At 44.4% G+C, this 15,655-nt stretch overlaps 1 protein-coding gene across 1 annotated transcript; it reads left to right on the forward strand.

Annotated features, from left to right (window-relative positions):
* The first annotated feature begins 502 nt into the window (after window positions 1–502).
* FOXB1 (forkhead box B1) lies at window positions 503–1,561 on the forward strand. Its single transcript, XM_036244245.1, has one exon. The coding sequence runs from the start codon at window positions 559–561 to the stop codon at window positions 1,531–1,533; it is 975 nt and encodes a 324-aa protein (XP_036100138.1). The 5' UTR covers window positions 503–558; the 3' UTR covers window positions 1,534–1,561.
* Window positions 1,562–15,655: the final 14,094 nt, after the last annotated feature.

Here is a 15,655-nt window from a genome sequence, read left to right on the forward strand (position 1 = left end):
CCGAGGCGGCCGCAGCCACTATTCGCGCCCAGACACCGCAGCCGAGCTCGGTCGCCTGCGGAGAATACAGCCAGAAGCGCTGGGGAGCAGGCGGCGCTGGGCGCTGCCAGGCTGAGCTGAGGAGCCCAGAAACTCGCAGAACCCAGTCGAGACGGGACACTGTGCCCCGGCTGCTGTGGGCTGGAAGGGACACGCCAGCAGCAGCACCATCCCGGATGCGCACGCTCAACTTGGAGCAACTTTAAGGTGAGCCGCTGTCGGTTGCATCCCTGCCCGGGTCCCCGCTCCAGGTCCGGCTTTTTTCCGCGTTACTCTTGCGCCGCTCGCCCCCCTGGCTGCGCCCCACTCTGCACGCAAAGTTGCTGGCTAGAGAGCGCGGGCGTGGGCTGATCCAGCACCGCAGCCCCTACCCTCCACGCCCGAAGTCTGCGCTCGGCCTGGCTGACCTCGCGGTGTCTGTCTGTGCATCCATGCCCCCTCCCCTTATCTTTCCACTTCTCAGATCTGAGCAGCCGCCGGCCCGCGCTGACCCAGAGTGAGAAGGGGGCAAACAAGAAGATGCCTCGGCCCGGCCGCAACACGTACAGTGACCAGAAGCCGCCCTACTCGTACATCTCGCTGACCGCCATGGCCATCCAGAGCTCGCCCGAGAAGATGCTGCCGTTGAGCGAGATCTACAAGTTCATCATGGACCGCTTCCCCTACTACCGGGAGAACACGCAGCGCTGGCAGAACAGCCTGCGCCACAACCTCTCCTTCAACGACTGCTTCATCAAGATCCCGCGGCGGCCAGACCAGCCGGGGAAAGGCAGCTTCTGGGCGCTGCACCCCAGCTGCGGGGACATGTTCGAGAACGGCAGCTTCTTGCGGCGCCGCAAGCGCTTCAAGGTGCTCAAGTCGGACCACCTGGCGCCCAGCAAGCCCGCCGACGCCGCGCAGTACCTGCAGCAGCAGGCCAAGCTGCGCCTGAGCGCCCTGGCGGCCTCCGGCACGCACCTGCCGCAGATGCCCGCTGCCGCCTACAACCTGGGTGGCGTGGCGCAGCCCTCGGGCTTCAAGCACCCCTTCGCCATCGAGAACATCATCGCGCGCGAGTACAAGATGCCTGGGGGGCTGGCCTTCTCCGCCATGCAGCCCGTACCCGCCGCCTACCCGCTCCCTAACCAGTTGACTACCATGGGCAGCTCGCTGGGCACTGGCTGGCCGCACGTGTACGGTTCCGGCATGATCGATTCGACCACCCCCATCTCCATGGCTAGTGGTGATTACAGCGCCTACGGTGTGCCATTGAAGCCGCTGTGCCACGCAGCGGGCCAGACGCTGCCCGCTATCCCGGTGCCCATCAAGCCCACGCCGGCCGCAGTGCCCGCGCTGCCTGCGCTGCCCGCGCCCATCCCCACCTTGCTCTCGAACTCGCCCCCTTCGCTCAGCCCCACGTCTTCGCAGACAGCCACCAGCCAAAGCAGCCCCGCCACTCCCAGCGAAACGCTCACCAGCCCAGCCTCGGCCTTGCACTCAGTGGCGGTGCACTGACCCGCAGCGGCCGGCGCCCCCTCTTGTTCTCCTCCCCGCTAGCTCACTCGCCTTCCCCAGCGCCCAGTCCTGCCCTCCCCGATCTGGGACCGCCACCCTAAACGTGTCCATTTCACCTTCGGCCAACCACCTCTCTCCCCCGAGAACTTTGTTTTGGACCCAGGAGGCAAAACACAAACTTGCAGATGGGCTTGGAGGCGCGTAGGAGTTGTCCTCGCCCCCACCAGAGGGGAAGGCAGGGGGCACCTGAGCCAAACCGTCCCATCCCCGTGCCCCCCGAAAACCCTCCCACTTAAGAGGCAGGGGATATCCTGCCACCCGCCTTCGCGGAGAGGAGCGCATCTTTCTTCCGCCCGCGCTGGCGGGGCTCCGGCCTCTGCGCAGTTAGTTCCAAGACCAGAGAAACCGTCGCAGAGTTTTCCTCGAACAGATCTCCTCTGAGGGCTGCAGCCTCCCATCGAGGGCCGGATCTTTCTGTTAAATTCTTGGAAATCTGCTGCGAAAAGAGACCACTAATCTTCCTACCCCGCTCGCCACCGCCCATCCGGCAGGGGCTGGGCCGACCGCAGCTCCCCGGAGTACCCGGCCTGCCTCCCCGGCTTCCGCAGAATTTTTTGTTTTGGGTTTTGTGTCCTGCCAGGGGCTCCAGGCGCTGGGAGTCAGGGGAGAGGCTGCCGAGCTGGGAAGGGGACGCCTGTCCTCAACACAAGCAAAACAAAACTAAAAGTAACCCTGTCTTGTTTACAAAGCGCCCGGTAAAATGTAAACAGTGAACTTGAATCTGTATTGCTTGGCGGGCAAGGGGGCAAAGCCCACTTTACAAGTACCTGTTGTAATGTGAATGTTTACTTTTAATTTCTGGCCAGGTTTAGGGGAGGGAAGGGGGATGGGAAAGTTAATTGGGATGATAACTTTACGATTACTTAGAGACCTTTTTAGCTATTTATTTTATTGTTGGAAGGGGGGCAGAAAAGAACATGAAATAAGCCCAAACTAAGAAAGTATCAAGGGCAACCCTAGAAGAATTTAGATAAGCTGACTGCTAACTTGAAGGAAATGTCACCGGATAGGTCTCCCAGGGACAAGTCCTTCTGTTGGCTACAAGAGTTTTTCCAAGAAGCTAAGGGCTGCAAGGAGGTGTAAATGCTTGTGAATAGGAATGATTATACACTGTGTAAAATGCACTTTTGTTTGCTATATTCCTTTAGAGTCTTAGGTAATTTGCTGAAAAATGAACTGTTGTTCTGGTGTGACCTGCTTAAGTTAAAAAAAAAAAAGTTGTAGTGTCATCAGAGCTGTAAAATTTGTACCTTTCCTCCCTCCCCCTCCTTGTAGAGAATTAGCATGGCATTTTAAATACGATGCTCTTGTTCCCAGCATGCCTGTTTTAAGACAGAGAATTTTAAAAGGTGTCTACATTAAATTATGAACCTAGTCCAAATAATATTTTCTCATTAAAATATGTAAATTCAAATTTTAGTTTTGTGTGTTTTTGAAGAGTTCCTACAAACAATCACTTTACAGAAGATGGAGAAAGTGCTTCTCTAAGCATGCTTTCTGCAGCACATTGTCCGAATAGTTTGTCTTGTTTATATTTTATTTTTAAAACAGTCAAACCTTCTCTTAGGCACTCACAGATTGGGGAAAAAATTATTCAGATGGACTCTTGAAGATATGTATGCAGAGGGAAAGAGGAAACAGACTATTTCTATCATAGAACAGGTGCACAGGTGTAGTGCTGAAAGAAAAACTTATTGAGAAAATATAGTACTTCATATGTATTTTTGTATATCTTACAATATACATTTTACAAAACATATTCTGCACTTACATAATTGTAAAGCTATGTAGAAATCAGGTAGATGATATGGAGATACAGAAAGGAAAAACAGACTGTGCTTACACAATGCTGATATCCTGACTCATTTTATTTGGAATATTCTTTTCCTTGCTCCTTTAAACTATTGTAGTTGTTGAAATTTTATTTTTCAGAAGTTACCTAAAAGTTCACCTTGAACGTTGAAACCTGTCCACTTTGAGCAGATTTCTTTTTTATGACTTCATGTGAGAAAATAATGCTTGATGCATTTATTTTAAAGAAGTGAATGAAGTTACTTAAAATGCTCCACTCTAAGTATTTGCTTTCCTTCAGATATTTGCAGAGAATTAAAATTTGCCAAGAATTTATGGCTCCAGGCCAATTGAAGCTTTATTGAAGGGCTCACCATATTTCCAGAGTGAGGGGTGTATTCAACTAATGAAGTTGCAAGACAAAGAGAAACTTAAATGGTGATTAACACTTTACTGTGTAAAATGATTAAACAAGAGACAGCAACACAGGGAAACCCACATGGAAATCATGATCACTATAGTCCATAAGGAGAATCCTTAGCGCCTGTGACCCTTATATATTTAGAGAGCTATCTGAAAAAATATTTCAGGATTAATGCAAAGGGTAATTAATCCTGTTGTGACCATTTTTTTTTTTTTTAAAGGAAGGATCCCACACACAGCCAAAAAAAAAAAAAAAAAAGGTGGAAAATAAATGAATCATTGGACTGATTAAAATGCATGAAGCTAAAGCTCGTCAGACAGGAGACAACCAAACTCATTCATCAAGCCCAATTCACAATTATATCAACAAGATCAGCTAAAGAAAGGCTGTAAAACTTGTCCATCCTGGACTAGGAAATTCTTGAAACTTTGTTCTCAACAAGAAGTCATCTGCATTTTAAAAATTCTAAATACAGTTTCATCATTTTGGACAAAAAAAATTAAGGTCATCTCTGGATATTTTAATCTCATTGATTTTACTAACACTGAATTCAAAATGGGAATGAAGGAACCATATAGACATGGGCCTCAAATATTTTATAAATTATCAACTTAGATAGTAAGGTAAAATTATTCTTCCTAGAATAGCCACTAGAATTCAGAATTAAGTGGTGTGCACATACATACGTTTAATAAATGGAAGTAAAGAAGATGCAGCTTTTATTTCTGATGTTTTAGCAAAGGAGTGATTTCAACTCAGTATTTGAAAATGTCCTTTTCAGCTGGTAAGTTCGTCATGGTGTGTTGCAAAGAATGAAATAACTTGGGCATTGTGAGCCCTCCTTTCACAATTGCAGGCATCTTTTCTCAGACGAAGTTGAATACATAAAGTAAAAAATTCATTAATGATTTTTTGACCTTGATCAGAAATCCAAAGGCAGCCCAAACACACATGCCTCCATCCCACTCAATCCCCAGCTTAGATTTACACCTTGTTTAGCTGAAGTGCCCCACAAATAAGGAAGTTTATAACTATGATACCTTCAATGGCTCTCTTTGTCATGTTAAATCTTCTCACCTGGCTCAAGTCCAAAGTCAATACACACAGCTTTAAAATAAAACTGGGAGAGACATCCCCATACAGTGAGGTGTATGCTCAAGGTCTTGAGAATAGAGTTCAGTTTTACTATTTTCTATGTTGTAAATTTGGGCAGGATTGATTTTTTTTGTTTTAATTTAGGTGTTTGATTTTGGAAACTTGGCTATTCTGTTACTTCTGGTTTTTAACATGACTCTGCACTCGATTGTGTTTTTCACTGGCTTTCTCTGGGAGTTGGGGAAATGCACACACAATGGATGAATTTTGTACACTTTCTCAAGAAAGAAGCTACAGAAGTTCTCATTACTCTTTTTGCTTGGGTTGGGGTTTTGCAAAGTGTAAGACTAGCAGAAGAAGTTCTAGTAAATGATCCCTAGAATAGCTTAAATACTACAGCGGCGAGTTCAATGCCTTTAAAAGAGACAGGAACACTGAGTGTCTTGGAAGCATAAATGTGGCCAGGTGCTCAGGAGAAGTGAAGTTGGGGGTGGGAAAGAGGAGGAATCCAACCAAGCGCTGCAAACAGAAGGTTTTCCATGAGCTTATGCAAGGTGGGGAGGGGAGGGATGGTTTTGACTTTTACAAATGGAAACTCCCTTTGTACAAGGTATCCATTTAAGAAAGGGCAGGGATCTCGGTCTGTTCAGATTCTTAACACAAATGTCAATTAATTTTTTTTCTCCTAACGCCACATATGCACAGAGACACCCAAACAAAAAAACAAAATAAAAACAACCCAACCCACCGGCTGTGAAGCCTCAAAGGGAATGCATTTGTTTCTTTTAAACTAACAACAAATTATCTAATTAATATGTTTCAATTACAGCATGAAAGGCACAGCCCCTGGACCGCCCGCCGTGGGGGCACAATAGCCCCAGAGCCCACTCTAGGAATTTACAATAACTTCACATCTGTTTCTTTATTTTCCACTTTTTGAGTCTAAAACTCCTCTCAAGATCACTTCAAACCACGGCCCGAGTTATGAAATATGTCCCCGTGTTAAAGGGGGACGAAACTTTGCCCACGGATGCTTCATTTGCAAGCAAAAAAGTGAAAGCCCATTGAAGAGCATTAAACAAATATATTAGAATTCTGTCACTTTATGCAATTGAGTAGATCAAATGAAGGGTCCCGGCCACTTCATTCACTCTCATTCACTCGAATAGAAAATGCAAAGAATAGCAACCCGAGACTGGGCCACCGATGTAGATTTAGCTCCTTTTTACTGGGAGACAAAAAGGCTGAATTTTCACAAACACATTGCTGACTCGGGGACTAGGAAACCGGCACTGGAACCCCTTTGGAATTTAAATTCATTTTATCTTCCTCTCCCTTTGCGGGGATCTGTTTGCACTACAGTGTAAGATGCAGCAGGCATCTTTTGGCTCCTGAAAAATGGGGGAGGGGAAGAAAGTGAGTGGGGGGTGGCAGTGTGGGCCTCGGGATTCCCAAGGAGCTCTTGGTGATGGACTAACACTCAGGTCTGAGTTAATCACTTTGATTTAAACAAATCTTTAACTACATCAATATAAACACTATTATATCACACACATCTCCAAGTCTCTTCCTCCTTGCTTGGCATGGATTACATACACAGCTTGTTTTCAAAGACCAGAATTGCATCTGACTCATCGAGTTTTCTTCTTTCAGCTAATATCTAGTCATTGGTGTCACAACAGACTTGAAAGTTGAGCTTTCAACCTCACCTGCTTGACATTCCCCCCCTCCACAAACACACACACACACACACCACCACCACCACCACCACCACCACCACCACCACCACCACCACTTTCTGAGTACTGTAATGGTAAACTTTTCAAGCAAAAATCAGGCAAGGAGATACTGGGTTAAAATTTCCAAGTCATGTTCCATTCTTCGGCGGGGGGGAGGGGGCCAAGCTATAAGTGTTAGTGACATTTTTGTTTCAGTGAACTTTATAAACTTTTATGTGTCAACATCTTAGAAAACTTACAGTGACTGGTAGAGCTGCTTCTAGAGACAGAGCAGGGAAAAAATTTTTTAAAAAGTAGACTTCTCAGCTTTTGAGGTGTGATTGCAGAGGGATGAACCAGTTTTTCTCACACTTGAAGTCTCAGTGAGGTCTCATCTGAAGGTGAAAGTATTTAATGGCTTTTCTATTCAATTTTAAGATGTTGACTGGTCCTTTTCCCAGGTACCTCAAATCTCTGAACACTTCATTTTAGCTTCAAGATTTGTAAGTTCACACTTGATACTATTTTTCATGGAATTCGTGGGCTTGGTGTCGGAGCTGGGGAGGGGAGGTGGCTCTGACCTACACATACATACAAGGTATTAGAAAAAGAGTTGTTGTTTTATGCCCATAAGTTATCAAACTCACAACAACTAATAATGAGCTAATCAGAAATTATCCATGAAAGGTTGTAATTGGCTAAATGAAAACTTCCTTGGAAGACTGTCTTCCCAGAACATTTCCCAGAATATATAGACAAAGTGTTCTTTGGAGGCAGCCTGCTTTGGCCCATGTCTGCAAATAACCAATGTCAAACCCGTTGCAAGCTTTGAAGGAACACACTCAGGAGTGTTAAATTAGAGCAGATTAAGCTCACATCCTTTAAGTATCTGTTGTTTAAAGACACTGTGATTTTGCAGCCTGTATATTTTCATTTACTCAATTACTTTCTTCCCCAGAGTGTTCCTTGTTGAGTGGGTTTACTAAGACAGACAGTACAGAAAGAGTTGTGGGTTTGCAGAAATAATTATTTCCAAACTCTGCTTCTGCTGTAGATTTCTCTCCCCTCCTTCCAGAAGTACAATGCATTGGTCTGATGATTCCAGCTCATAATAGCATATAGAGAAACTGTTCAATAAAGGATCTTAATGTTGTGCCACTTAGAGGAAGCTTAGTATTTATTAAGTAGTAACTAGAGTGTTTTGCATTAATTAGAGCAGCTCCTTGGAGAGACATTACAGCCATCAATGGTTTCACACAACAGGAAACTCCGGAGCATCGCCCCCTCTAGACCTGCTACAGTGAAACAGCCGCAAACGTCTGGCTCACTTGGAAATACCAACATATTTTATTTATTTACATACGTCTGAAAGACTGAGGATCTATTCATAACAATAAAATGATTAGTAAAAAGTTTCCCATTACCCTGAGGGCCGTGATATTTAATGTCTGCTCCAAAACAAAAAAACAAAAACAAAACTGAAATAGTGGTCTGTCTCACGATTCCGGGCATGATTTCAGATCAGAAAAGCTGACCAATGACTACCCAAGCTTTCCATGTTCGACAGATTAGTCAGACTGGATGGAATATTGCTGTGACGGCCCGGAAGATGCAAACAACTGTGTGTTGGTGGACAGGGAGAAGGCGAGGAGAACAGGCAAGGAGAACATTTTGTGACTATCAGATTAGAACAGATCATGTAAATACCGTGATTCTTGTCCTCAACACAGAAGAACAACTGACTGAATGAACAGGGGTTCTGAAAGCAGTTCTGTTAGGTTAGCTTAGGTAAAAACTATGCATTTTCCCCTGGTGTCAGTAAATGAAGGTATTGACTGTAGGTTTCAGCTGTGATACCAAGTTTTGTACAATTAAACATGTGCAATGCATTTACATTTATTTGTAAATGTTATTGGTTTTAATAAAAGGAGAACCCTTCCCATAAAACATGAAAATAAAATAATTAACTTTGACATAGAGTTATCAATAGCAATTTGATTAATTATATTGCTAATTATTCTTTGTTTTGTAGCCAAGCAGTATCCAATTCTTAAAATGACAGATGCTGAATAAATCATATAAAATAATTACTTGAATTTTACTGCAGTGAGACATGGTGAAGTTTATGGAGAGATTTATATTGCTTTCTAAATCTGAAATTGGTTTTATTTCATTTAGAAATTCAGTCTTTCCTGGTAAATATACAACCATATTATAGAGATTTTTCTATGGATATTTTTAAAGAATCTACTTCTCCTTTCAATATTTTTCATAATTATAATCAGTTTACATACAGTGTACATTTTGCTTTTCTCCAGCATTATATAAACAGTTCCCATGTTTTCATAACATGGTGATACATAGTTTTCATTACCACCGATTTTAATGGTTGTATAGTATGCCAACTGAGTAGAATACTAAATGCCTGGTTGGGCATTTGAATAATTTTAGGTTTGTTTGTTTATTTTTATTTCTGCTAATACAGAGATTGTTCCAGTGAACATCTTTTATACCTAACTAAACACCATTTCCAGTGATGTAAAATATATTAGCACTGGCACGTTTAATGCCCTAACAGCTCCCTGCAAATTCAATAACGTATTTTAATTTAGGATTTCAGCTCTGTCCCTTACATTCCCACTGCTGTCTGCCCTCTACTGAGGGCCCCAGAGCAATATTGCCTCAACTCAGAATTATAAAGACCTGAATGTTAGAGGTGGAAAGGTCCTGAGAGATCCCAGGGAAATCATTTCCGCGTATTTTACTCATGTGGTCAGTCTCACTGATACATTCCTTTGTCTACATCCAAATAATTGAACACCAAAGTCAGGCACTAAAAGTAAAACATAAGTTCAGCCCCATCCCCAATGCCAGACAAACACCACCAAAAATCAGAAATCATGAAGATACTGATGACAGGTAATTAAAGCAGCTCCTTAGAGAGACATTATAGCCAAGAATGGTTTCACCCAACAGGAAAACTCTGAGCATCTGCACTCCCCCGGTTGTCAAAATGAAGACTTCCATCCGACAATGTAGGCTCACGTCCTTGTAAGCCAGTTCACACAGCGCGACAAGCCGCAGTCTTTTTCAGGGGCGGGGGGTCTCGAGTAGTCTGTGTAACTACAGGGAATGGTCACTGCTCAGCCCCAGGCCCAAAGAAAAAGGGATCCACCCTCCACCTGAACAAATTCTTAAGTCCCTAATATCCTCCTTGAAACGGAAAACAAACAGTTGTCCAGACAGACAGGTCTAAAGGGTCCAGGCCACAGGAGGTGTTGGCTTATGTCATTTCTTCAGCTGCCTTGCCGTGGCTAATCCTCAAGGTGGGAGATGAGTGGGGGGCGGAGGGGTGGCGAAGAAGGGCAAAGCATGGGTCAGGTTTGCTCACCTTACTGTAGTATTCCATTTTGACCTGTCTTAGGTGACGCTTTCATGTCTGATTTCCCCACTCTTGAGATCCTGGGGGTTTTTTTTGTTTGTTTGTTTTTTTATCCTCACCCAGGACATTTTTCGATATTTTGTTCAGATAGAGTGGGAGGGAGAGAGAGAGAGAGAAACATCGACGTGAAAGGGACACATCGAGTGGTTGCCACCCGCACAACCCAACCAGGGCCGGGGACAAACTGCGACCGAGGTACATGCCCTTAGCGGGAACCGAACCGGTTCTCTCCAGACCGCAGGCTGCCGCTCTAACCGCTGAGCCAAACCGGCCAGGGCGAGATCCTGTTTTTGCTAAAGTGCCGTAAGGCTGCGTGAGGCACCACTGGGCACTGACTGAGGGCTCACTGGTCGGAGAACACCTGGGAACGAGAACAAGCAGGGAAAGTGCCCTCACTGGGGGCTAAGGGTGAACTCACTCTTCTGATTTGGAATCAATGTATTTTGATGGGGTAATACCAAAAGGTCACAGAGCTAAGGCAATCTGATCATGCTTACTTTTTCATATTCCCCAAACTATCTCACCACCATCTCTGGAGCTGATCATTCCTAACCTCGGCTTGGCTCACTTAACACAGAGTGGAAAGATAGAAGAGGAGGGAAAAAGGAAGACGGAGAGGAAGAGGAGAAACTGGATGAAGATCGGATGCTTCTGTTAGCACGGTCCTTTAAAAGGGTCCCCCATGACGTCTGACCACACGTCCTTTTAATTCAGTGAAAGCCAATTCAACTCAGTTTGATTCCACCTAATTCATCAAATATTACTAAGCATCCCCTGATCAAACAAGACCTTTGAAGAAAACATTTTAGTTAGAAGACCTAAATTTGAGTCCTAGTTTTATCATCTTTCACCTAAATGGTTCTGGGCAAGTTTCCTTAGCTCTCAGTTACCTGTCTCTCAGAAGAGAGTAAGGGTGTCCTCAAAGGCCTGTCTCAGTGATCAAGTGGAGCAGAGTGGATGAAAGTGCTTTGAAGTGTCTTGCAAACTTAAGTTACTATTACTGTCTAGGACAGGGGGATAGCAAAGTAAAAATACCTGTTAGAAATCATCCTGCCTGGCCCTGGCCAGTTTGGCTCAGCGGTTAGAGCATCAGCCTGCGGTCTGGAGAGACCCGGGTTCGGTTCCCGCTAAGGGCATGTACTTCGGTTGCAGTTTGTCCCCGGCCCTGGTTGGTCGTGCGGGTGGCAGCCACTCGATGTGTCCCTTCACGTCGACGTTTCTCTCTCTCTCTCCCTTCCTCTCTCTCCCTCTCACTCTATCTGTACAAAAAATGGAAAAATATCCTCGGGTGAGGGAAAATAAAAAAAAAAAAAAAAAAAAAAGAAATCATCCTGCCTGAAAAGAATTCAGTCTTAAGTTCTTCAGGACGGATTGCAGACTCGAAGAGGGAAGGTCTGTGTTTCATGCTATCTATATTTTAACCCTCAAATTGCCACTGTCTGAAAAGGGGGTACTGTGGCAAGGGAAATTGTTGCTCCTTTTTTCCCTCCATATTCTCCCAAAGTGGGCCTTTTCATGGATTTTAGGATGCAATGTTGGCCAAAAAAAATGTTAGTAAGATTTTTGAGTCCAGCTGGTGTGGCTCAGTGGTTGAGCGTCAATTCATGCACTAAGAGGTCGCCGGTTCGATTCTCGGTCAGGACACATACCCAGGTTGTGGGCCCGATCCCCAGTGGGGGGCATGCAGGAGGTGACCAATTGATGTTCTCTCTCATCGGTTTCTATCTCTCTCTCCTTCTCCCTTCCTCTCTAAAAATCAATAAGGGGAAAAAAAAAAACTGCTGAGAAGACATGCTGACAAACAGTGACAGTCACACAGGGACAGTCAAAAAATGCAACACGTTTTTCTTTTTAAAAAATTTTAATTAAATTTATTGGGGTGTCATTGGTTAATAAAATTATATAGTTTCCAAGTGTACAAAATTGGGGCACTTTTAGTCTTCTTTTCCCCCACCAACCAATGTCACAAGCTACTTCTCTGCCACTTTTATATTTTTTTCTTTTCTTTATTGAATTGAGAGAGAGAGATAGAGATAGAGAGAGAGAGAGAGAGAGAGAGAGAGAGATGAAGGGAGAGGGAGAGAGAGAGAGAAACATTGATTGGCCACCTCCTGCATGCCCTCCACTGGAGATCGAGCCCACAACCTGGGCATGTGCCCTGACAGAGAAGCAAACTGGCGACCTCTTGGTGAATGGGCTGATGCTCAACCAGTGAGCCACACTGGCCGGGCCCACTTTTAAATATTTAACAAATATCTATGTAGCATTTACCATATGCCAAGTACTGCTCTAAGTTCCTTACAAATATTAACTCATTTAATCCTAACAACAAGCTTATGAGTGGTGTTCTGTAGTATGCTCATTTTACAGGTGAGAATATTAAGGTACAGGGCATTAACTAATTTGCTCAAGGTAACCTGGCTAGCAAATGGTATCAATGCCCAGTGGACTCTAATAAAAGTTGGTTTAATATGAAGACACTTCTGTTACCGAAGGCAGCAGCTCACATGATTTTCAACTCGGGGGCTATAGCACACTCACTAAGGTCTGCAGAGGGAGAGTTTTAAACCAACATCTGCTGGTTCTCAGCCAACTATCTCAGGTACAAGGTAACTTTTGCAGCTGCCAATCTAATTATTCCTTTAACTTCTCTTACCTTTCTCAGCTTTTTTGGTGAATTATGATTTACTAAATTGCATGTTCTTCCTACACTATCTTCTATTTAACTTATGTGGATTGGGTGGGGGCAGGGAAGACCACCTTTAATAGAACCCAAAATATCCCTCTATGCTGAAGAAATGTTGACCTTTGATCTTATCAGATCAGATACCAAAAAAAGTCACAATGAACCAGCCCCTACCCCTCACCTTCTAACAAAAAGATGGACCTCAAAGTGTAGCCAACCTGGATCCATTATGATGAATTCAAGTCTTCTGGAACAAGGGCAGCTTGTATGAAATCTAAGCAGATATGTGTTCTTGTAGTTAGAAGAAAATTAGACAGTCTCTGTCAGATCATAAAATGAATGAGAAGAGGAAGAAGTACCACTTTTGTACTTTCAATGTGATTTGAGGAAAAAGAAAACAGGGAATGGAGGGAGGGAGGAAGAAGAAAATTGATGTAAATTTTTATCTCAGTAAATAAAACTTTGTTTGTTGTTGATGGAACCATATATTGAAGGGGCCAATATCTGGTGTTTTCTCGTAATGCTCACATTTCTTTTTTTAAAATTTTTTATTTATTAATTTGTTTTTGTTACAAATGTTTCTCATTTTTCCCCCAGACACCTTCCTCCCCTTCCCCCCTGTCCCACCCCCAGCTTTGTTGTCTATGTTCATTGGTCATGCACACATGCATGTAAGTTCTGTGGTTTATCTCTTCCCCCACAAACCCCCCTTCCTCTCAGGCTTGTCAGTCTGTACCCCACCTCCATGTCTCTGGGTTAATTTTGTTCAGCAGTTTGTTTAGTTCATTATATTTCACAAATAAGTGAGATCATGTGATATTTGTCTTTCTCTGCTTGGCTTATTTCGCTTAGCATAATACTCTCCAGGTCCTTCCATGTCATCTCAAAGGATAAGAGATCTTTCTTTTTTACAGATGCATAGTATTCCATTGTGTACATGTACCACAGCTTTTTAATCCACTCATCTACTAATGAACACTTGGGTTGTTTCCAGATCTTAGCTATTGTAAATAGTGCTGCTATGAACATAGGGGTATATATATTCTTTCTGATTGGTGTTTCAGGTTTCTTAGGGTATATTCCTAGAAGTGGGATCACTGGGTCAAATAGAAGTTCAATTTTTAACTTTTTGAGGTAACACCATAGTGTATTTCATAGTGGCTGCACCAGTCTGCATTCCTACCAACAGTGTACTAGAGTCCCCTTTTCTCCACACCCTCGCCAACACTTGTTGTTTGATGATTTGTTGATGGAATGCTCACATTTCTTTAGTGGTACTTTCTACAAGTATGCTTGGCTACTCACATATGCATTTTAAGACGGTCTTCTGTCTTTGCATTTCCTGTCCAGCTCTAGCCTCCCATTTGACCATGGGCCTCAGTTGTGATTCCCGAGGAAACAGTATGTTTTCATACTTGGCTAGTGGGCTCTGGGTTTGCTGTGTGTTTGGAGTCTCAGCCTTTTCCTACGTAGCTGTGCTTGCTGTGGGCGATTGGGCTGAGAACGCTAGCGTAGCTCACCCAAGCCACTTGATCAGCCAAACCTGGTTTGGTGGATCAATTTATTGTGTTTCTGGCCTCTCTGCACTGCACATAAGCCCCACTATGAGATGTTCTGAGGCTACTACTCGAATGCCCATGCTTAGCCCTGGAGTCACTACAGCCCACCTCATCTTTAAAGACAGACCAACTGCAAAGCTTAGGGGTTTGTTTTTTGTTTTTTTTTTTTTTGCATTTTTCTCCCTTATCCTGTTTTGTTTCTAAGTTTCAAGATGTCTATCCATGCAGGGCTCAGCCAGTCACCTGCCAATCCTGTGGGATTAATGTCTGTGAATATCCATATTCCTGGGGTTCAGCTGGTGGTACATGTAAGGGGAGACTTGGAGGAGATTCTTTCAGTACAAATAATATGGTTAGGAGATGTTCTTCTTTTGCCTTCATTTACCAATTTTCTTACAGAAAAAAATAATAAAGTTTGATACCACTTTGGAATAGGAGTTTTCTGTGATGATTTCTGCTGTAATTTGCTATGCTTGTTTTTTACAGTGATACTGGGGCACCCCAGCCCCCAGCAAGTTGGTGGTAAGTGGAAAGTCGTATGCTGTCCGGGAGACTGACTTGCATACCCGCCCTGAACCTTATAAAAGTATCCTGACTTAGAACCAATAAACTTGGCAAAGCAACAATCGTTTTTTTCTAGTTGTTCAAAGCATCGTGTGTGGTCCTACATGGCATATACTACATGCCATTGATCAGCATAAAATGGCCAAAAAGGGAAAGAAGAAGTAGACAGATATTCTCACAATTCAGCAAGTTTGGGTACCATCTCCTCATAAAATAAAAATAACAGCACTGTTCCAAAGGGGTAGATTAAGACGCTGAATCAACAATTTAGAGGAGGTGCTGAACCAATCACGGGAGCCCTCAGCCCTCCTTTCTTCCTCTAAAACATGATGGTTGTAGAAGTGTTGAGCTGGTTATTTACCTGTCCTTTCCCAGCTCCAAATTCAGCCCTTGATACCTTGTTTCGAAGCTTGTATGTCCCAAAGTCCTTTGCCAGCCGACGTCCCGTGAGTCCCTGCAAACCGGAGTCCTCCTCGAGGAATGGTGAAAGGGGCGAGGAGGAGAGAAGGCGTCAGCTTCTTTCCCGCGGGGCTGGGCTCCCACCTCCAACTCCTCTCAGCACTCCCAGGGCCGCCCGCCCTGCCCCTGCGCTGTGCCAGTGGGGTCTGAGCACCGGCTCCTCAGGGTCCCTCTGGGGACCTCCGGGGCACCAGCATCAGCTGGGCAGCACCCTCTTCTCAGGTCTGGATCTCAGCTCTGGGGGCCCCTTCTCCACACTCCTAGGCTCTGCCATGTCCGGCCTCCGTCTCTGTTCTGTGGTCCAGGCCTGGCGGCCGCTTCCCC

The sequence above is a fragment of the Molossus molossus genome, unplaced genomic scaffold (assembly GCF_014108415.1).
Source record: "Molossus molossus isolate mMolMol1 unplaced genomic scaffold, mMolMol1.p scaffold_m16_p_1, whole genome shotgun sequence".
NCBI classification, from domain to species: Eukaryota; Metazoa; Chordata; class Mammalia; order Chiroptera; family Molossidae; genus Molossus; species Molossus molossus.

What these genes read in the sequence shown, in the direction of transcription:
- FOXB1 (XM_036244245.1), top strand. Translation starts at nt 559, where the DNA reads ATGCCTCGGCCCGGCCGCAACACGTACAGTGACCAGAAGCCGCCCTAC.